Source organism: Purpureocillium lilacinum (genome assembly GCF_023168085.1).
Source record: "Purpureocillium lilacinum CBS 284.36 DNA, scaffold_7, whole genome shotgun sequence".
NCBI lineage: Eukaryota > Fungi > Ascomycota > Sordariomycetes > Hypocreales > Ophiocordycipitaceae > Purpureocillium > Purpureocillium lilacinum.
The window spans coordinates 887,375-906,922 of record NW_027072117.1 but is presented as its reverse complement, the minus strand read 5'-3'; the positions used below and the strand labels follow the sequence as shown (position 1 = coordinate 906,922).

Sequence of the window (19,548 nt, the reverse complement as noted above, 5' to 3'; positions counted from 1 at the left end):
CCATAGGCCACGAGGGTCCTAGTTGAATACGCGACTCGCAGGACGACGTGTGTGTGTCTTCGCCAGCCGCCTTCCAGCTCTTGGTCGACCTGCTGCTGCCAGCTCCAACATACAGCCATCGCTAGCTATCGGCGTGAGCTCTTCGGCTTGAAAGCGTCCCAGCAATTCTCATCGCACGTGCCGACAATGGATCCTCAGAATCAACCAACGCAGTCGCAGCAGAACCGCGCTGCTCCAGTCTATGATCCCAGCCAGGGCGGCCACTATGGTCAGTCCCCTGCCGAAGCTCCTTGTTTCTTACCGTCTGCAATCTACTGACTCCATGTCTAGGCGCCTGCGCGGCCGTACGTGCATACCCGCCTCTTCCCAGTCCCGGCGCTGCTCTTCTAACATGCCCTCTAGCTAGCTTCTCAAGGCTTCGCCCCGGCTGAGCTCTACACCGGCCCGTGGGCTAATGTACGTGGCCACGTTCGCCCACTGCAAGCGCTTGCTGACCGCGACTTCACGTCCACAGGTTCATCAAGGCCTGACTGGCCAGTACAAGGACATCCTCACCACCTACTGGCAACAGACCATTACTCACCTGGAGAGTGAGACGCATGATTACAAGCTTCACCAGCTACCTCTTGCCCGCATTAAGAAGGTCATGAAAGCCGACCCCGAAGTTAAGATGATTTCGGCGGAAGCCCCCATCCTGTTCGCCAAAGGCTGCGATATCTTCATTACTGAGCTCACGATGCGCGCCTGGATACACGCAGAAGAGAACAAGCGGCGGACGTTGCAGCGGTCTGACATCGCCTCGGCCCTTGCCAAGTCCGACATGTTTGACTTCTTGATTGACATTGTTCCCCGGGAAGAGGCATCTTCGCATGCTAAGAGAACTACCGCCCAGCCGGCGACGGCCGCGCAAGCCGTGCCGGCGCCTCCTGGCCAAGGTCAGATGCCCGGACAACACACTGGCATGGCCCAGCCGGCAAACCATGCCTCGCACCCGATGGCTCCCGCGGACTACATGGGTGGGCATCACATGCCCACAGAGCAGGATTACCGACAGAACCCCAGCATGTATCCCGGCCAGGTCCCCCAACCTCCTGCTGCTCCGTACGGCCAGGCACAAGCCCCCCCATCTATGTATGGAGAGATGGAGGGCATGTATCCCTACTCAGCAATGCAGCCCCAGCAGGTACGTCGTGGGATTCTCCGCCGTGACTTTGCGACCAACTGACGCTGTTCCTAGGCGCCCATGTCTTCTGAGGAGTTCGAATGAAACGAGCCATACGATGTTCGTGTCTTGTGTATATATTTCTGTCGGATGCGCGTTGAACCGCGCTTGTCCAGGTCGGCGTTCGGGAACCACAGTACGCAATGTCTTGGGGGTCAAACCTCGTCCTTCAAACGGTCGTTTTAGATCATTGCTCGGTAGATAAGCGCCGTCAAGGGGCAGGAGGTGGACGGGTAGTGCCCAGTTTGCGAGTTGAGACGTTGGTGTCGACGCATGTCACTTCATCATGGCGAAGCGACTTGACAGATTCGACAACGGCGCGTTTCTGGCCGCGGCGTGTGTCACAGGCGTGAGTCTGGAGATAACGTCAGCACGCACGGATAATTAGCCCATTTCCCGCGACGGCCGCGACATATCATACTTTTCAAGGAGGATAGGTCCGTTGAGGGCGTCGACGCGCCCGTACTTTTTGTTTCGAATGGAAATGTCGAAGAATTCGTCATGGTTGTCTGACTGCATCAAGTTGACCGTCTGCTGCAGCTCGTCCAAGTTCTCTCGCAGCATCTGCCCGTTTTCCAGGCTAGCGACAAACTCGGTCAAGTATTCGACATCCTGTGCCAGTGCGGAAACTCCGTGGGCGTTTATATGCTTCACTTCCTGCGACAGCGGGAGAGCCTGGGTGGATGCATGTGTTAGGGCAGACTCGAATGGGTGTGGCTGGTGTTGGACGCCATACCAGGATCTTGTTTGCTGCGTGGCTCAATGCATCAAAATAGATCAACTCCTTGATTTCTCGAGGCAAGCCAAGCAACGTGGAGTTCATGATATTGGACAGGTATCGGGTCAGCGTTTGCATGTAATTGCTTGGCTCTGTAGGCACATTGGACGCCAGCCTGCCGAGAGGGCAATGGATTAGCCGCGTACTCGGACAACGAAGTATTGGGCCATACCAGTCATATTCGGCCGTATCGACGAGATCGTCAATCTTGCTGTTGACGAGCTCGAAGATGCGCTTCTCGGCCGTCTTCTTGTTATTGCGGAACTCCTCGGTAGCGTTCAATTTCAGCGGCCCTCCAGCTGATGTCGACGACCTTGCCCTGATCAACAGCTGCTCCAGCTCCTGGCATGCAATTTCAAAATGTTCCAGGTTGATGAGGATCTGGACTATTTGGCCGAGATATTGCGAGCTAAGGCGCTCCACGAGTGACTGACAAACCTTCTCGGTCAACAGCTCATCTAGGGACTGAAGAACGGCCGCCTCGTCAGTATCCCAGCCCATCGACTCATACTTGGCATGAGTTCTGGGGCATACCTTTCTCAGAGTCTCGTCAATGACATCAGAATGCTGGAAATGATCATCGGAGAAGAAGTAGAACTGATTGAGGAAGTTGCGGATGTCGATGCAACAGAGCGGATACATCTGAGAGAAGGGCAACACGCAAGGAAAACTGTAGACGTGTCAGCCGCATTGAAGGACCCGCGTTGGTGGACATACGTAAGCTCTTCTGTCGGCTGGTCTTGCGCGAACCAGCTGACGTTGATCACCTTCTCGTATTCTTCGAGTGAGTTGATCGCCATGGGCATGTAATCGTCGGTAGACACAATCTGAGACGTCAGCGTTTAAGGTCAGTCCCTTCGTCGTCACTGAAAAGGCACTTACCTCTTGGAAGTCCTCACTAAAGCGCCGCTTGAGAAGCTCGGCGTACTTGTCGAAAAGCGCCAGTAGAAATGAATCGAGGGTGGCGATGGAGTAGCCCCAGCCCTGCACAGTAAGATGAGCCAACCTTCGCAGTACTGTGTCCGGAAACAAGTCCTACCTCCATGGTTTGTATGAACAGCGCGATGAAACCCTTAATCTTAAGCAGGATCTCAGCATTGCCGACATCGCTCAAGGCCCTGGACGTCAAGTTGATGGCGGCGCTGCACATTGATTCCCAAAGCTCCTCAACCTGAATAGGATAACACATTAGTACTGGAACTTGTGCTTTGGGCGAGTGGGCGTCTCACATCAACCGGGGAACGAAGATGAGGCAGCCGCCTCATTGTTGCCTTTTCGATGATTGCGAAGCCAGCAATGCCTTCGAGTAAACTGCTTAGAGACGATTCGTCGTCGGCTAGGAGCTCGACTGAGTTGGGGAGCAGCAAGTCTTTTTGCTGACGTCTGGTAGCGGCGTATTCGGACCGAAATCGATCAGTCTGGCCAAGCGCATCATGTATATGAAGGGCCTCGAAGAGTGGAGTGAAGTCTACTTGAAGCTCCTCATTGTCCAACACGTCAAACTCCTCGCTCTCATCGCAAACAAGTTCAATGGACGAATTGAGTTTGAAGTTGGAGAGGAACTGGTCGTCTTCTACCCTCTTCCGCTGCCGGGACCTTCGCAATTCAGTGTGGTAGAATGCCACTTCGCCGAGGAACTGGGATGTCTCGCGGATGCGGAAGAGCCATGTGTTCAAGTCGGTCATGACAGCCTCCGAGATAGCTTTTTGAGAGCCAGGAATGGATTTCTGGATGACATCGGCCAACCGATGTTGAGTGGCGTAGCGATTTTGCAGGATCGGGACCAAGTGCTCGTTCTGCAGGTCATCGAGTGACTTGAGCGCAGAGTAATACTTCTTGCGGCGGACAAGGTCGTGTGCATGGTTGACAGCATGCAAGACTTGGAGCGAGTCTTTGAGAGCGTCGGTGGCGTCGGCAATGTTCTGCCGAATAGCTTTGGTGTTGACGAGGGCGCCCTTCTGCTCGGCCAGCTTCTCCGTGCTTGCTTGGATGGACTGGTTGAGCTTGAGAATCTCGGCCGTAAGATTGACCGTCCCCTCGCGGACATGCTGAAGGCGGCTGACGGAGTCGAGGAACTCCTCGTGCTTGGTCAAGCCGATGCGCTCGATGTCGGCTTCACGGTCCTCAGAGTAGCGCGTGAGGCATTGCATGAGCGCTGGCGTTCGCTTGGAGTTGGCCGCATCCTTTAGAACTGGTATCAGATGGTCGAGGAAGTCGGCATCGGACGAGGAGAGGATGATCTAGGGGCTGTTGTTAGCAGCGTGCTTCGCGGCGGGAAGGCGACGAAGCCAACGTGCCTGGGGAACGGCGGATGCATAGTCGTCGAGAGGCGCCTGTCGTCGCGGCATTGTGGGCCCATGGAATGAGGAAGAGCCTTGGCCCTTGCCGCGTATCAAGGCGGAACGAGAGACGGGGACTACACGGTCGCAGAAGCCGGATCGGCGGTGAGGCGCGTGTTGGTGGGCGATGGAGGTTGACGTTGTCGCGTCGAACAGTGGCTTATCGCCAGGTTGGTGGAGCTTATCGGGTGTTCTACAGCCTGGGGAAGGGAAAGAGGGGCTACCTAAGGTACCTAGGTAGGTATAGGTACTACCTAGTAGGTAAGGTAAGGTACCTTAGGTACTAAACTTGCTGAAGCAGCCCCTGGCTGCTACCCGTTCTTGCATCCCGTCGAAACACACAGGGGCTACGGCCATGGTGCCAGGCGCTAATCAAGCACCGGGAAGCTCTGTGGCACCCGCGGCGGGGCAAATGAGGTGCGTGCCCGTTTCCCTTCTTGGGCCTCTGCATGGATGCCATTGGGCGGTGATTTGGAGGCGTTTGGCAATTAGTTCGACGACCTCGACGGCTTCGCCTCGCGTGATGCGGCCATGGAATCATTTGCCTGCACAAGTCACGAGAGAAGCGGCATTGCAACAAAAGGCCACATCGCCCTGTAGCTGCGATCATCTCAAGATGCGCTGGAGCATAACACGCCACCGAGGAATCGGCCGACGACTCGAGCGGAAAGGTGTGGAGTGAGAGACTCGCCCGAGCATAGCTCGGCACATGCTGCCAGGAGAGAGAGAAAAGCCAGAGTGCTGCGGACGGTGCCATCCAATCAAACCATTCTCAACGGTCGCAGATCTGCCGGTTGGGCGTAGGCGGTGCCGTACGCGTAAAGGAGGGGCAGAAACGGCTCAAACGGAGGTGGCATCATGGCCACCCATGGCTCCCCAGCCAAGCGAACGTGGGAACCGTGATTCAACGCATTAACCACACGAACAATTGACGAGCTCACCGCCCACCACTGCCTGCGCACATGCCTGTTCCCCTCCTGTTGACCACCTTGCCTGTTCCTTGACCAGCCTGGACGGGATGATGTGCATGTCGGCGTTTCTTTCATCCAAAACAACAACTTGTGCTCACCATCACTTCATCAACTTTGCCTGGCCTCGGCGTTCTTGGGCGGTGTCTTGGTAAAAGCATAAGTCCTGCAAAGGGCCTTGCTTGATGGGACAGGGACCTCGCGCACATCAAATCAAATATCGCCTTGGGCTCGTTACGGAGGCGGTAGTGCCATGCTTCTTCACGCCGCACTGCATACTCCTCCCGTCTCTTCCACGCGCGCATCCGTCTCTGGCAACTTTCCTGCATGTTTCATTCGAACGAGGGTCGCCAAGCCCAGCCAGTGTTGACACGTGCCCCTTCTCATCACCAGTCCCGAGTGTTTCCCCCAGACCATCACCGCGGTGACCACGGTGGCCGCCAGGTCTTGGAGTTACCTATTCCTCCGAGGCACCCCAAACTCAGCCAATCTTCGTCAAGTCACCTTGGCAACGCTGAAGCACTGCTTCAGCACCCTCAAGTGCCCGTGCCTCCTCTGTTGCGACTGCCCCGAAATTGACAGCGCCTTGAGCGGAGCAGGTGCCTTCCGCTCGCGGGTGACGTGGCAGCAGCCCACGAGGAAGGAACCACCTCGCGCTCTTGTACCCGAGCAGAGCAAAAGGCAGGGCAGCGGAAAAAAAGGTAGGCAAGAGAGTGCGGCTGTGAAAGGGAAGGTGCAACGGAAACCTGGCTCACCTCGGATCCGCAGCCGCCGCCACCTGTTCAGAGACCGCCACGCCTCCTCGCCGTCCAGCACTTCATCGGCTGCCAACTTTACCCAGACCTGCACCTTCGATAATTTCGTTTTTGTCCGACCACCCTCTTCTAGACGTACGGAGCACGGCGACCAGCTTATTTCAGCCCTGCCTCCGTGGCACCCGCATCAGCCCTTTTCTGAGCCTACGAGACACCTGTGACTGACTTTGTCTCCTCCAAGGCAGCGTGTCTCTGCCGGTCTGTTCTACAAGCAGCTCTCCTTGAAAGCGACCGCGTGTGTTGTTCTCACATAACCGCGACCCCCGTCCGTGTGCTTCTCGCAGCAGTTGTCATGGCTCACTCTCGCGACCGAGAGAACCCTGCGTCACCGAGGTCGTCCGCTGGTGGCGCAGAATCCTTCAAAGGAACACCCGAGACACGACTGACGGCATTCTCACCTGAAGATGGCTCTGCAAAGTCTTCAAAGCTTCTCCAAGGCCTTGTGCGCTCCTCGTCGGCCACGCCACCTGTTGGCCTGCCTCCCGGCACCTATCGCGGCTCCGCGGGCCACTTGGACAAAGACCCCTTCGTCACTCCTTCCCATCGATCTGAGAGCCGACTGTCCCCAACTGCGTCAGCGTTTAGCCCTTTCGCAAACACCATCAGCGTCCCCTTGCCCAACAACACAGGTCCACTTGCGACGGGGCTGAGCACTGATTTGGGTGTATCTCGACACTTGGACATCTCCTCGGCAACATCTCTTACCGTGTCCGAAGTGAACTCCTGGCTTTGTGTAAGTTTCTCCTGTCTTTTTGTCTTTCTCTTTCAAAAAACTGCAAGATCTAACTTGCAATTTCCCCACCAGGACGTGGAGGCCCATGGGGATCCCCCGCATGGGACTCGCGTCTTCGACTCTTTCGAAGGGCATGTTTACATCCGCTTTTCGGATATCAGAGATGCCTGCTCAGCGTATTCCAGTATTCGACTGGCTGGCGCGACCTGGCAAGTAGAATACGCGGATTCCGGCCCTGCTGCCCAGGTAAGGACAATATGCCTGGCACGCAGCAGAGACAGTCATGCTAAAGCCTCACAGGATGACCGTCTACGCCACGACAGCAGACTTCCGTATCCCGCGCAAGTGAATGTGCTTGCTGTCGTCCCACAGCATGTCGTTGCAGACGCACTTCAAGTCACCGATGTTGTTCAACGATTGCTACAGTCGCATGGACGTCTGTTTGCGTTCATCAAACGCTCAACTTTCCCCAACGGATCGTTTACGGCTGTGGCTGAATTCTGCGATATTTCTGCGGTCGCCCCAGCAGTGTCGAGCTGTAATGACCGCTACACCGCTGAGGTTAGTGTTTGGCACCTCGAGATCGCGGGCGTGCACTAACCTTTGGCAATATCAGGGGCTGCACATCATCGTCTCAGCGTACGATACTGACGCGACAGCAATCTCTGACCTCACTGGAGCACTGCATGGCCTTGCTCTGCACAAGGCACCCCAAAGTCCCGCAAGGCACATCGGTGGGGTTCACTCGGCACTCAACAGTCATACGGGGCAATCGGACATGCGTGTACAACCCCAGTTCGCCATGTATCCCCTGGTGTTCCCGTCGCCATTTGCCGCCAACGTTCCGTACATGCTGGAACCGTTCCTCCCAGTCAGCGACCCTGGACCAGTGTCCCCAATGCCTCCTGTGTCCCCTTCTTATCCAGTCCTCGGTCAATTGTTCCACACGCCGCCGTCCCCGGCTCTCACGTCGCACAACAGCTACAGCCCTTCTCGGCCGCTCTCGGGGTTTCATAGAGGCGATGCTCGAAGACAGAATGCCATGCGCGTCAATCGGTCTCCCTACCATAACATCTCGAGCCACCACAACCACGTCGATATTAGCCGGATCCGGGAGGGTATTGATGTGCGGACAACGGTAATACTTCCTCTACAACTCCTCATTCGATGGCTATGTACAGTGCAGTAACTTACGGCTGCAGATCATGCTGCGAAATATCCCCAACAAAGTCGATCAGGCAATGCTCAAACGAATCATCGACGAGTCCAGTTGGGGAAAATATGACTTCATGTATCTGCGCATCGACTTTGCCAACGACTGCAAGTAAGTATCCCCGGAGAATTTTTAATACATGTCCACGAAAATTGTATGAGAAAGGCTGACGCTACTGCTAGTGTTGGTTATGCCTTCATCAATTTTGTCGATGTGAGTATCAGTGGCACGCATAGACTGTATTGTTGTACTAACTCTGACTGTCAACTAGCCCCTGGACATAATTGATGTGAGTTGCACGCACTGTGACTGTGATTGCATGGGGTGCTAACCAAGAGGACAGTTTGTCGAAGCGCGAGGAAATCAGCGTTGGTAAGTCGAGTACTTTAGGGGTCGACAACTCCGCTGACATGATATCAGGAACTGCTTCAAGAGCGACAAGGTCGCCGAGATATCTTACGCCAGTTAGTCCTACTATCCCAACGCGATCTAAACAACTTGGCTGACAAGTCTCAGCCATACAAGGGAAGGATTGCCTGGTGCAAAAGTTCCGCAACAGCTCCGTGATGCTCGAGGCGCCTCATTACCGGCCAAAGGTGAGACACTCCGTGAAGCTGTGGCCAGAAATGCCAGCTGACATAGTTCCCGTGTTTGTAGCTCTACTTCACCTCGAACGGCCCAATGCCAGAGTTGGCGGGACAGGAGGAGCCATTCCCAGAACCTGACAACCAGTCCAAGATGAAGCGAAGCTGTGAGAATGCGGAGCACGTCGGTAGGTTATCAGGCTTTTCTGAGGACCCCTGGAACGCCGCCGCACTGACCATGGCTTAGGTCTGTTCACGCCTAACGCCGGCCAGCACTTCCGCGATGAGCAGCGTCGCCGCCGTTCGCAATACGACCGCGGCACTCGCCTTGCCGCCTTAGAGGAATACGACTATGAGGCGGCTATCCAACACATGTATGGCACGACTGCACAGTGAAGGTGGCCAGGGAAGTGGCGCAGCAGTCTCGTTTCAGGAGACACTCTGAAAATCTGGGTGGACATTGCTGTTTTGTTCTCGAAAAAGCCATGAGGCGTTTTGCTATCTATCGCTTTGGTGGGCAGAAGAGTCACCTCGTAAAGTAAAAGACGACCAAGCCTATCTTGGGGGCGCGGCCATGTGCATACGATCACGGTACTCACCGTAATCGAGGCATTACGCCGCACCATAATAAATCAAGTCTTAATTGTGGTCAAAAAGGAAGAGGCCTGCTGCAACGAGGATGCTGCAACCGACTCCTAGTAAAGATCCGCCGACCCCAGCTTGAGCTAGCGCGGCGGGGATGGGTGTTCAGGAAGGGACGGGAGCGGCTTGCGTGAGCTCAGGTGCGTCAAGTTCGCTGAGCGGCGAACAGCCGTACTGCTGGGTTCTCCAGGAATGTCGGGCTCTGGCGATTCCGGGCCCATTGGCGTCCTCGTGTCCTCGGGTGACATGTTGGGGGTAAGTGGCGGAGAAAGGCGTCTATACTCCGATGGGGCCTTTTGCGCTTCAGCTAGATGGACTGTTGGCATAGCGTCGGGCGAAGCCGATCCAGCGAGCTCTCCTCGTACAGACGAAAGCGATTGTGAATGCACAGCTCGAACATGGGGATCCTCGAAGCCCTGCTTGTCCTGGTACGTACCCTGGTACGCCAGACGACTCGTCCGATACACGTCGCGACGAGGCGTGCCAGGGGTGCTGGGGGCCGTGTACGAAGTCCCTATGCCATGATCTGACAAGGGGCCAAGCGACGGCAGGGCCACGCCGCGCGAGAAGATGACGAGGAAGAGGCAGGAGAGGAGAATGACGGCCTGAACGATGGCCATTCGCTTCTGGAACACCACCTCATCTGCCAAGACGTTGAGACGGGTGCTGAGAGCCATCATGTCCCGCTCGGACCTTTGGGCTTGGCTTTCCAGGGCTAGAACGGTTGACTGCCAGATCTGGTCGTACTGCTCGCGGATGTTGCGAAGCTCGGCCAACACTGTTTGGTTCAGCTCGTTGAGGAAGCCGGTGACCTTTCCGTGCTGTTTCTGTTCGCCCCTTTGCAGCGCCTCTTGCACGTGGCGGGATTGCTCCTCGACGTACCGGAGCGACAGAGTCAAATTCGCCTCTACTTGCTGCAGCCGCTTCGTGATGGCGTTGAAGAAGCCCTCCTGGACGGTGGGGGAGGCAGCAGGCCCGCCAGAGGTTCCGGTCCCCCTTGGTTTGCCGCTTGGAGCACCGGACACGGAAGACTTGGTGGACGGAGAGGCAACGGTGCTGCTGTTGCGCTCGCCAACGGATCCGTTCGCGCTGGCAGCGCCGGGGCTGCTGCCCGTGGCGTTGCCCGCGAAGGCTTGGCGACTATCCGGAGACGCGACGGTAGAGTTCGGCCCAGCGGCGGATGGAGCGGGCGTTGACGGAGCGGACTCCGGCGGCGCCTGTCGCGGCGTGGTAGATGCTTTCGTGACTTGTGTCGTGGATGGGACGGCCGAGTCTGGGTACTCGCGCCGTTCATTGCCTCCAGGGGAGGCGGTTGTGTCTTTGACTGGAGAGGGCGTTTGTGAAGGAGGTGCCTCGGACACGGGACAGATGGCGGCCGAGAAGATGAGCGGGTTCACGTCAGCGGGAGAACAGTCCGAGGACGCGTTCGGCCGCTGGGCGTTACCGTCCTGGGTGCCGGCCTGAGCGGTGGACACGGGGGACTCTGACGTCGCTTCGCCCTGGATGAGGCTGACCGAGCTGTTGTCCCCCTCTATCTGCGGGTCGTCGTCGCGGCCAGTCTCGCTGTCCTTCCACGAGTCGAGCATGCGAGAGCCGTGGACGCGGAGGAGCGAGACGGGACAGTAGTACTCGTTGCCGTAGTGCGTCAGGAACTCGATCCTGACGTACTTGGCCCAAATCTGCGGGTTCTCAACCAAGAAGGGCTGGATGTCGCGCGAGTTGCGGGCCTCAAAGGTGCCCAGCTCGCGCCACTTGTCCACCTTGACGGGGTAGCGGTCGCTGACGCTGACGCGAAAGTGACGGATCATGCTGGAGAAGAACTCGAAATTTGCCAGAACGATGGTGTCAACGAGGATGTCGTCGCTAAGCTCGACAATGACGTACTTGGACGCCGCGGCGCACTCGAGCAGCATGTACGTGTCCTTGTTCTCGACGAGGATGGCCCTGGCGTTTTTAGCCCCAGCAGCGGTCTTGAGCACCGTGGCGCCGGCATCAAACGACGAGTATGAGAAGCGCTCCTTGCAGGTCTTGCCAGCGTCCTTGCTACGATGAACCGTGGTTGCCTTGCCGTCGCCGTAGACCTGGGCGTCGTGGGTGGCCCTGTCAGAGTCCGCGGCGTCACCTCCGCCGCCGCCGCCACCACCACCGCCGGCAGCCGCTCGACCCTTGTCCTCGCCGTCCGAGTATTGGTCGAAGTTGAGCGAGATCTCGTCCTCCTCGCCCAGGCCGGCGTGCCCCGAGTCCGGGGGGTTGCGGTCGTCGGCCGCGTGCTCGCTGGGCTTGCGGGACCGCCATTCCTGGGGGTCTTGCCCGGCCTTGCGCAGCATCATTTCCTTCCAGTCCTCAAAGGACATGAAGGTGGAGGCTGCGGCATCGGCTGTTTGTGTTTCTTCGGCCAGTGTAGGGGTGTCGGACGTGGTGTCGGCGGTAGTGGTGGCGGTGGTATCTACGGCCGACGCGCCGTCGGAGGAGCTGGCGCTGCCATTGCTTGCGGCGGCGGGTCGCGCGCTCGCCCACGAGCTGGTGAGGCAGGACTGGGGGAGGATGTGGGTTATGTAGTTGATGGTTCGGGCTTCGCAGATGCCGCCGGACGTGACGACGGCATCGACGACAGCGGCAGCGGCCGTGGTGGTGGTGGTGCTGTTGATGGAAGTGGCGGTGGTGGGCGGGTGCGTCGAGGTGGTCGTGACCCCCGTCTCGTCGGCCTGGGCGAGCACGACGGAGCCGAGTGCCAGGATCAAAGCCCACGCATACGACGTGGCGAGGACCATGGTAGTGCGCGGCCACGGTCTGGGGCGTCCATGACACTGTCGAGGCGGTGTTGGAAGGGGAGCGCAGACGACGTTCGGAGTTACATGGCCAGAGGTTGGCTACGAGTATGTCGCAGGTGTTTTGGGGGGGGGGGGACAGTTGGTGGGTTCCTTTCATCAGGGACAGTGGAGGCACGTCACGTCACCCCAGGTCTGTGCTGATAAACTAATAAAATAAAACTCCACCTCTTGTCGACGCCCGCGCCAACTCGGGCACACTTTGACTTGCAAGTTCCAGATTGTCAACACAACACCAAGACGCCTTCGCGCCCATGCCTTGCCTTGCCTTGCCTTGCCTTGCCTTGCCTTGCCTTGCCTTGCCTTGCCTTGCCTTGCCTTGCCTAGCTACAGCTTCAGGTTACTCTTCAGAACCGAAAACGCCAACGCCTTGTTCCCCACCGACAGCAGCGACACGATGCTGTTCATCAGGATGCACGCCGACAGGTCCTCGCCGCCCTCCGCTCCTCTGCAAAGCTCCAGCGCCGTCGAATAATAATTGGAGCCCATGTAGCTAATGCCCAGCAGCTGGAACAGTCGCCCGACGTTGTAGAACCGCTCCGCCTTGGCTGTGTTGCTCTCTTCAGCAGCATTAGGCGCTCCCTGGAGGTACTGGAACAGAAATGCCTGGCCCTGCAGGAGCAGATACTGCCGGTTGGCAGACTGACGCTTCAGCCCGTAATGGACATACGCCAGCCCCAGGCTCAAGTTCACCATCGAATTCGTCGGGTCGAGGGATCGTGCTCGCAGAAAATAGCCTGTGCGTTCCACAACGTCAGCCACCACGTCTCCGCTCACATGCTCGTCATACGTACCCAAGGAGTAGGCGTAGCTGGTTGATGTGAAGAGAATATGTCCGTACAGCATCAGCAAGCACACATCGACCTCGAAGCCTGTGACCCGCTCGCCACCTCCAGCGTCGATGATGCCGCTCCTGCCCAGCGCCTCAGCAGGGGTGCCTTCATGCCTGGCGTCGATGGCCTTGATCTGGCGGAGGATGAATTTCTGGGCCGGGCCAGACGTGTACCACGACACCGGTGACTGGCAGAGTCGCGAAAGAAGCGCAAACATTCGATACGAGTCAGTGATCGCTCCGTCCCTCATAAGATGGCGGGCAAGCGCCACGCATCTCTCTTCGTCATTCGTGTAGATGGCGCATACTTCCCCCAGTCAGCAACACATTCACGGACAAAGGTCGAGTGTGCTTACCGCTCCAAGCCACATATATGGCAAACTCGTGCTCGCTCGATTGAAAGACGGTCGAGTCCTTGGCAGCCTGGCAGATCTGGTATGCCTCGTCACGCCGATGCGCAATCGCCAGCCCGATTGCATAATCAAGGAAAAGGTCGAGCCAGTCGTCGAAGGCGATACCCTCATGGGACATCAAGCCTGGAAGGCCAAAATCCCGCCCATGGACGTCACCCTGCGGAGCGATGGCTGCTTGCAACCGTTAGCAACGGGCAGGCCTTCTGAAAGGTACTCTACGTAGCACTCACATCGTGTCAATCGCTCATACATCTGCATCAGCTCGGAATCTTGGGGCTCGCCAGCACCGGGGTGCTGCGGAGGGCCCCTGGGGCCAAGAAACCGGAGATACTTGTCCCATGTGTAGAAGCGCTTGAGAGACCTGAAGTCATCCACCAGCTCCTTCGAGGTGGCCATCCATGCCGGGACAAGGTCATGGCGCCCAGCTAGGATCTGTCGCTTAAGGTCTCGCACCGCTTCGTACTGATGGGAGAGCTTGACGGCGCGAGCTTGCTCATCCTGGAGGCGCTTATCGGGACCGGCAAGCCGTTTTGGACGATAACGTCGGGGGACTACTGATGCCTTAGATCCGTCGCCCGCTGCCGCTGCCTTGTCCGCCGCCTTTGCCCGAGGTTTTCGGGGCCGTTGCTTGCTGCTGTCGGCTCGCTTTGGACGGCGTGTTGCCTCTGGTGACTCGGCGCCACCGGCTGGGACAGAGGATGATTGCTCTCGAGCCTCCCGGAGGGCCATGGCTTCCGCTGCCAGAATGAGGGCTTCTTCGTCCTCTCTGGCCCGCTCGTACATGTTGGCAAGCTCGACACGAGCTTCTATGCTGTCTTCATCAGCGTCGATGGCTGCCAAGAAGCACTCTTCCGCAGCGGGCTGCTCTCCCAAGGTGAGATAGCACCTTCCCAGCTGCAGCAGCGTGGCCGGGTCTGGTTCCGCGACTTCAGTTCGCAAGAGCTCGAAATATTTGATCGCAAGAGCTTGCCGCCCACAGCGGGCGAGCTCGGTGCCCAGTTCATAGATAAGGAAAGGAAAGTCGCCGACAAAGTCGGCCGTGTGGCTGTCAGTGGTATCAAACCAACCTAGATGCCTCTAAGGAGATATTTCCATTAACAATGCTCCCCCTTGGGGCTTCATGCGAACATCGTGACGACTTACCAGTGCCTCGGTCTCATGGCCCAACTTCAGTCTATACGTAGCAAGGCGAACGCGTAAGTCGAGGGGCAAGGCATTGCCATACAATGTCTCGTCGGAAGGGTGGGCAGAATACTCGGGAACTTGTGACCGGCGATCCGCGCCCGTGTCCCATTCCCGGTCATCTTCCTGGTAGCCATCCCAGTACTTCTCAGAACCCCGCCCAACAAGCCATCGCGACAGCGCCTTGAGTTCGTGAACGGCTTCTCCATACCGCTCGCCGGCAGCAAACAGCTCCACATATATTCCTACATCGTGCCAAAGCGACTCCAGCTCGGGAGAGGCTGGAGACCGGATTTCGTGATCGAAAAACTGACGGTATGCTTGTATTGCCGCAGGCAGAGCCGTGCTGGGGTTCTTGCTGTCGACACATGATTCTGCCAGTTTCCTCACGAGATCCAAGTCGTAAGGGCGACTCCTGAGCACGATTTTGTACTCGGCAACTGCAGCAGCATGATGGCCCTGGCGGTGGCACACGGCTGCCTTGCCGAGTCTTGCGTCAATGTGAGTTGGATCGGCTCTCAAGGCGGCCGAGTAGCAGAGTCGCGCAGTATTGAGGTTGGTCTTCTCGTCCTCCTCGATGGTGTCCAGCGCAAAGGAGGCGCATCTCATCCAGCCGGAGACGTCTTTCGGCCGCAGATGAGCGGCGTACACCATAGCGGAGAGCGCCCGATCGAGCTCGCCACGCTCACGGAAGATGGACGACAGAGCCGTCCAGGCCTGGTGAGTTTCCGCATTGATCCGAATCACCTCAAACGCAAGGTCCACAGCCTGGTCGTAATCGCCGGCGAGGAAGGCCTGGTTCACCTTGGACAGTCGAGCCGTGATGTCTCCACGTGGCTTTGCTGCTTTTCGCGGGCCCCTCGCACCTCGCCCGCGACCACCGCCCCGAGCTGAGCGTGGTGCATCTGAGGCCCCATGATGAGACGCAAGGAACTCTCGCACGGACTCGTCGAACTTGGCGATATCCCCTTGAAGCTCCTCCAAGTCCGAGTCCGCGTCGGACGAGTCGCGTGTTTCCCTGGATATTGTATGTAAGCACCTGTTCTCATCTCAGCTCAAGAAATGGTCCATACCTCTCAGGAGAGCCATACTCGCGATGGCTTGAAATATCCATTCGATGGGAGTGCTGGGCGCGAAAGGTGCCTGCGCTGCAACAGGTGCTGCTCAACTGAGTCTCGATAGTGGGCTGAACCTGAGCAAACACTGATGCTGCGCGAGCAGCATCCAGTGAGGTGAAAGCCTGCCCTTGCCTGCGCTCAAACAGATTGTAGTATGAGCGCCCGAAGAGTACTTTTGTGTATCTTTGCTGTGACCATTTTGGCCAGACCTAGGACGACCAGGAATGCTCCGAGTAAGTTGAAGCGGCTCGAGGCAGCACTCACTGTGGCGCGTGCCCAGTGTAAATACAGTGGAGGGCAACCGCTGAGTCAGCCGAACTGACGCTGGAGCGTGCGGCCCTTGCGATCCAGGCTGGAACCTTGGAAGTATATACAAAGTACACAGAAACAGCCTGTCACTGAAGTGAGAAAATTAAAAGACGCCCTTTATTAGGAAGCCAACGGCTGGTGCTACAGGGCTTGTACTACGACTCGACACTCGAGCTTCTCAAATTTCATACGCACGAGGTCCCAGTGCGCACGCGCGGCCCCTGGGCCGGCCTCGCAGCCGTGCCAGGCACCAGCACTGGCCGTGAGCTTCAGCAATCACACATCAAGCCCCTGACAAACACGTCTCGAGGTATAATATTGGGACATAGTCTAGACTCTCAACAGCGACAGCCGCTTATCCATTGAACTCGCTGAAATAGTGGTCCTCCTCAAGACGGCATTGACGTGGATCGACTCCCCTGACTTGATCGAGCGAGGATAGTCGAGCATTGCCAATCCAGGCTACACTCAAAAGGAGCGTGAGGCGTTGTAGAGACAGGACCACCTTTGCAAAGCACAAACTTGGAGAGGATGTCACCTCGACGCTGGGGTCGCTCTAGCCCAGCTTGCCATCTGCCTTTGCCTCTGTTCGTTCTCATTAGTATTGAGCGGGGCGCTGCAGTAAGGGACCTGAATACCTTTGACCTGCTCAAAAACCTTGAGCATCTTCCTCCTGGCGCCAAGCGCGTTGACGCCGCGGTCTTCAAGCGCCTTGTCGTCGAGCTCCACAAGCTCGGTCCATTTCATATCCTTCAAATTGTCCGTGTACTTGTGCAGTCGGAGGCTGCGCAGCCAGCTCGGAATGTCTTGAAGCAAAGTCGGATCAGTCGGATCCTCGGGTGGCTTGGAACTGCCTCTACGACCTCTAGGAGATCGCCCGCGAACCATGTCAGAGTGGTCCGACAAGTATCCCTCATGGCCCGGTATTCCCAGTTGGCCGAGGTTCACCGACGGCATGCCGCTGTTCAACAGTCCTGAAGAGCCGTCGTAGGCACTCAGAAAGCCATTGTGCTGGGGCGAGGTGAAGTGTGCCATCGAGCCAAGGCCAGGCTGCATCGCGATGCCGGGAGAGCTTGGGCGCGACCTCTGGCCACCCATGCCGAGCCCTTGCTGTGCCTGCATGGCCAGAACTTGTTCGCGGCTCAACACTTGTCCGTGCTCGTTAATCATAACAACATTAGTACCGGGGAGATTAATGCTTTGCGTAGGAGGCGACATCTGGCTGTGGCCTGGCGCGTCGTTGGAGCGAGCGCGGCGGTACTTGCGGACGTCGTCGAGTGCGAAGCGGTTGTTCACAGTGGACAGGGCGGCGAGTTTCATCGCAGTCGCGTTGGCAACCATGTCGGCCTGAGTTCCAGCAGCGGAGCCAGTGTTGAAGGTCGGCGCCATGGGAGTGTTGACCATCGAAGCCCAGTTGCCGCTACTGGCATTGTACGGAGACAGCAGCGGCAGGTCGGCGGGGTTCTTGTCAGGCGCTGTCAAGGTTGTCTGCTGGATGGCAGAACCCCCGCCCATCTGCGGCCGAGGGGACCGGAGGCCCCCAGAAGGAGGGGGCTGAACAAACTGGCCCATGGGTGTCTGTGACGCTGAGACCTTGGCACTGCTGCCTTGGTCGCCAGACCCGGATCCCCAAAGCGACGCGGTGTTGCCGATGCCGGCCTCACGTTGCTCCTGAGAGCTCGAGATGCCTGGGCCTGCCATGGACGAGCGAGGATCAATGGCGGCGCTGTTACGATTGGACGCAGGAGGGTTGCCGGTCTGCTGAGTGAACTTTGCCTTTTCGGTTGCGATGGCTGCAGCAGCGTCGGGGAACATGGCATTGATGGTTGAAGGGTCCAGGCCAGAGTGGCGTTTGGCCGTGGATCCCATGGCAGAGTTGCGCGCGTAGGAGTTGCGTGTCGAGTCCACGTTTAGCTTGTTCATGGCGTCGCTCAGACGGTTGGACATGGGATCTGCGAAAGCGTCAGCAGAACAGATCGAGCCTGGCTGCCCACCGAGCCGCAACGGACCTTTGTCAAAGTTTGCGGGAGAGAGAACCCCGGACATGGGGTGATTCTTGCCCATCTGCTGAAGAACCTGTATGAAGAACCGGATCTGGACCTGGGTCGTTTGTTGGAGCAAGGCGTAAAGGGCAGCCGTGCGCTCGGCCTCACTGAGGACGCGAAACCACTGCTCAATAGCACTAAGCTCGTCCTTGAAGTCCTGGTCCAGAGTGGCGGCAGCCATCTCCTCCAACGTAGTCTCATACTGATCAATGTCGGCGATCCACTGCTGGGCAATCTTGTCCTGCGAGTCGCTCTCGAGGCCGGCTTGGCCATGCCCCTGCTGAGATTGACCGTAGAAGTCGGACGACGGACGGATGCGGCTCGACGGCGAGGATCCGGTGAGGGCAGCCATGTCGGCAGAAGCGCGCAGCGAACTGCCCGAGCCGATGGCCCGCGACGACGGAGGCCGCAGCGACGAGGCGCCGCCCGCCTCGGGCGTGCTGTTGCGGTTTCCGATGATGTGGCTGCCGGACATTTTGAGCATTACTCAATCGACGCAGCGGCGGAATATCACGAATAAAAAGAGTTCGTCGCTGGGAGGTTCGGCGGAGGGCGCGTTCAGGCGTGGCGAATGCTGGCGATGATGGAAGGGGTGGAGGGGTTGCGGATCGGCGACCGAAAGCGAGGCTCGTCTCGGGACTCCTGCAGTGACCGGCTGACCTCAAAGGAGCTTTCGACAAGGCGAAGGGCAGCGAGATTATCGCATGTTCTACCTGGAAATCAAGGACGAAGCTTGGTGCTCGTGTCAGTCAATCACCCAAGAAGCGCTCGACTCGACGACTAGTCGCACAGGCAGCACACGGTGGCCAGGGAGCGGTGGCAGAAAGAGCGGACGGCTTACAGCGAAAACAAAGCCGACAAGGCGACAACGAAGGTACGAAGTCTGCGTCCAGGCAGGCAACAAGAAGTTTGATGGATTCGGCCGCTGCAAATGCGGACCAAAGCCCAAGTAGCGATGCTGGGGGGGAGGTCAGACACGGGTCGAGGTGTCTGGGCCAGCACACGAGCCTCTCAAATACCTGGGACCCCGGCCAGGGTGGGCTTTTTTCGCGGTTATGCCGCATGACCAGCGGGTGCGGTACGTACCCCATGCTTATGTGCATGAGGCAAGGCAAGGCCAGACCTCCCTTTGTCGAGGGTCCATTCCTCAACACCACCGCACCGCGTCACTGCGCGGCATGCTGTGCTACCCAATATTTTTTTTTGTTCCTTTGTGAACACATGCAAGCTGCTCGGGGCTCAAGCGGCAGGCAGATCGCGGTTGGTGCGTTACGTGACTTAAGGTGGTGGTCCGGGAACCAGGTCGGCCTTGTCCAGGAATGTCAGCGGCCTCGAGCGACAATGTCCGCACACTACGGCGAAACTTTTGAGGCACCCGCAGGCATGATGCATTGCATGTCATTGATGCACGATGGCTGCTTTGTTGGGATCATGCCCGATGCTACGGTATCGCCGCCTTCACCCCAATGTTCGTGGCCGAGAGCCTTGTCGGACTCGTGGACTCGAGATGGCCTTGGAGCTTGGTGC

The 19,548-nt window shown here is 57.8% G+C and overlaps 7 protein-coding genes across 7 annotated transcripts; 3 read left to right on the top strand and 4 right to left on the bottom strand.

Annotated features, from left to right (window-relative positions):
• Positions 1–186: 186 nt before the first annotated feature.
• PLICBS_009188 (uncharacterized protein) lies at positions 187–1,267 on the top strand (the record flags this gene model as incomplete). Its single annotated transcript, XM_018323706.1, has 5 exons — positions 187–268; positions 331–344; positions 403–456; positions 515–1,183; positions 1,238–1,267. The coding sequence occupies 5 exons, from the start codon at positions 187–189 to the stop codon at positions 1,265–1,267; spliced, it is 849 nt and encodes a 282-aa protein (XP_018176885.1).
• A 231-nt stretch (positions 1,268–1,498) lies between these two features.
• Positions 1,499–4,348, bottom strand: PLICBS_009187 (uncharacterized protein; the record flags this gene model as incomplete). Its single annotated transcript, XM_065601575.1, has 9 exons — positions 1,499–1,577; positions 1,644–1,897; positions 1,959–2,115; positions 2,173–2,670; positions 2,718–2,827; positions 2,883–2,984; positions 3,040–3,171; positions 3,230–4,240; positions 4,307–4,348. 9 exons carry the CDS (start codon positions 4,346–4,348, stop codon positions 1,499–1,501), a joined length of 2,385 nt encoding a protein of 794 aa, XP_065457647.1.
• Positions 4,349–6,414: 2,066 nt separating this feature from the next.
• Positions 6,415–6,830, top strand: PLICBS_009186 (uncharacterized protein; the record flags this gene model as incomplete). The annotated part of the gene is made up of 1 exon (XM_065601574.1): positions 6,415–6,830. A coding segment is annotated over one exon (416 nt), but the record flags the coding sequence as incomplete, so codon positions are not given.
• Positions 6,831–7,657: 827 nt separating this feature from the next.
• On the top strand, positions 7,658–9,048 carry PLICBS_009185 (uncharacterized protein; the record flags this gene model as incomplete). The annotated part of the gene is made up of 9 exons (XM_018323704.2): positions 7,658–7,993; positions 8,058–8,179; positions 8,251–8,281; positions 8,340–8,357; positions 8,412–8,440; positions 8,489–8,532; positions 8,585–8,664; positions 8,726–8,840; positions 8,900–9,048. 9 exons carry the CDS (start codon positions 7,658–7,660, stop codon positions 9,046–9,048), a joined length of 924 nt encoding a protein of 307 aa, XP_018176883.2.
• A 329-nt stretch (positions 9,049–9,377) lies between these two features.
• Positions 9,378–12,065, bottom strand: PLICBS_009184 (uncharacterized protein; the record flags this gene model as incomplete). The annotated part of the gene is made up of 1 exon (XM_018323703.1): positions 9,378–12,065. One exon carries the CDS (start codon positions 12,063–12,065, stop codon positions 9,378–9,380), a length of 2,688 nt encoding a protein of 895 aa, XP_018176882.1.
• A 384-nt stretch (positions 12,066–12,449) lies between these two features.
• Positions 12,450–15,663, bottom strand: PLICBS_009183 (transcription factor TFIIIC subunit tfc4; the record flags this gene model as incomplete). Its single annotated transcript, XM_018323702.1, has 6 exons — positions 12,450–12,859; positions 12,917–13,261; positions 13,311–13,538; positions 13,598–14,444; positions 14,511–15,567; positions 15,623–15,663. The coding sequence occupies 6 exons, from the start codon at positions 15,661–15,663 to the stop codon at positions 12,450–12,452; spliced, it is 2,928 nt and encodes a 975-aa protein (XP_018176881.1).
• Positions 15,664–16,532: 869 nt separating this feature from the next.
• Positions 16,533–18,496, bottom strand: PLICBS_009182 (flap-structured DNA-binding and RNA-binding protein; the record flags this gene model as incomplete). The annotated part of the gene is made up of 3 exons (XM_065601573.1): positions 16,533–16,561; positions 16,615–17,928; positions 17,986–18,496. The coding sequence occupies 3 exons, from the start codon at positions 18,494–18,496 to the stop codon at positions 16,533–16,535; spliced, it is 1,854 nt and encodes a 617-aa protein (XP_065457645.1).
• Positions 18,497–19,548: the final 1,052 nt, after the last annotated feature.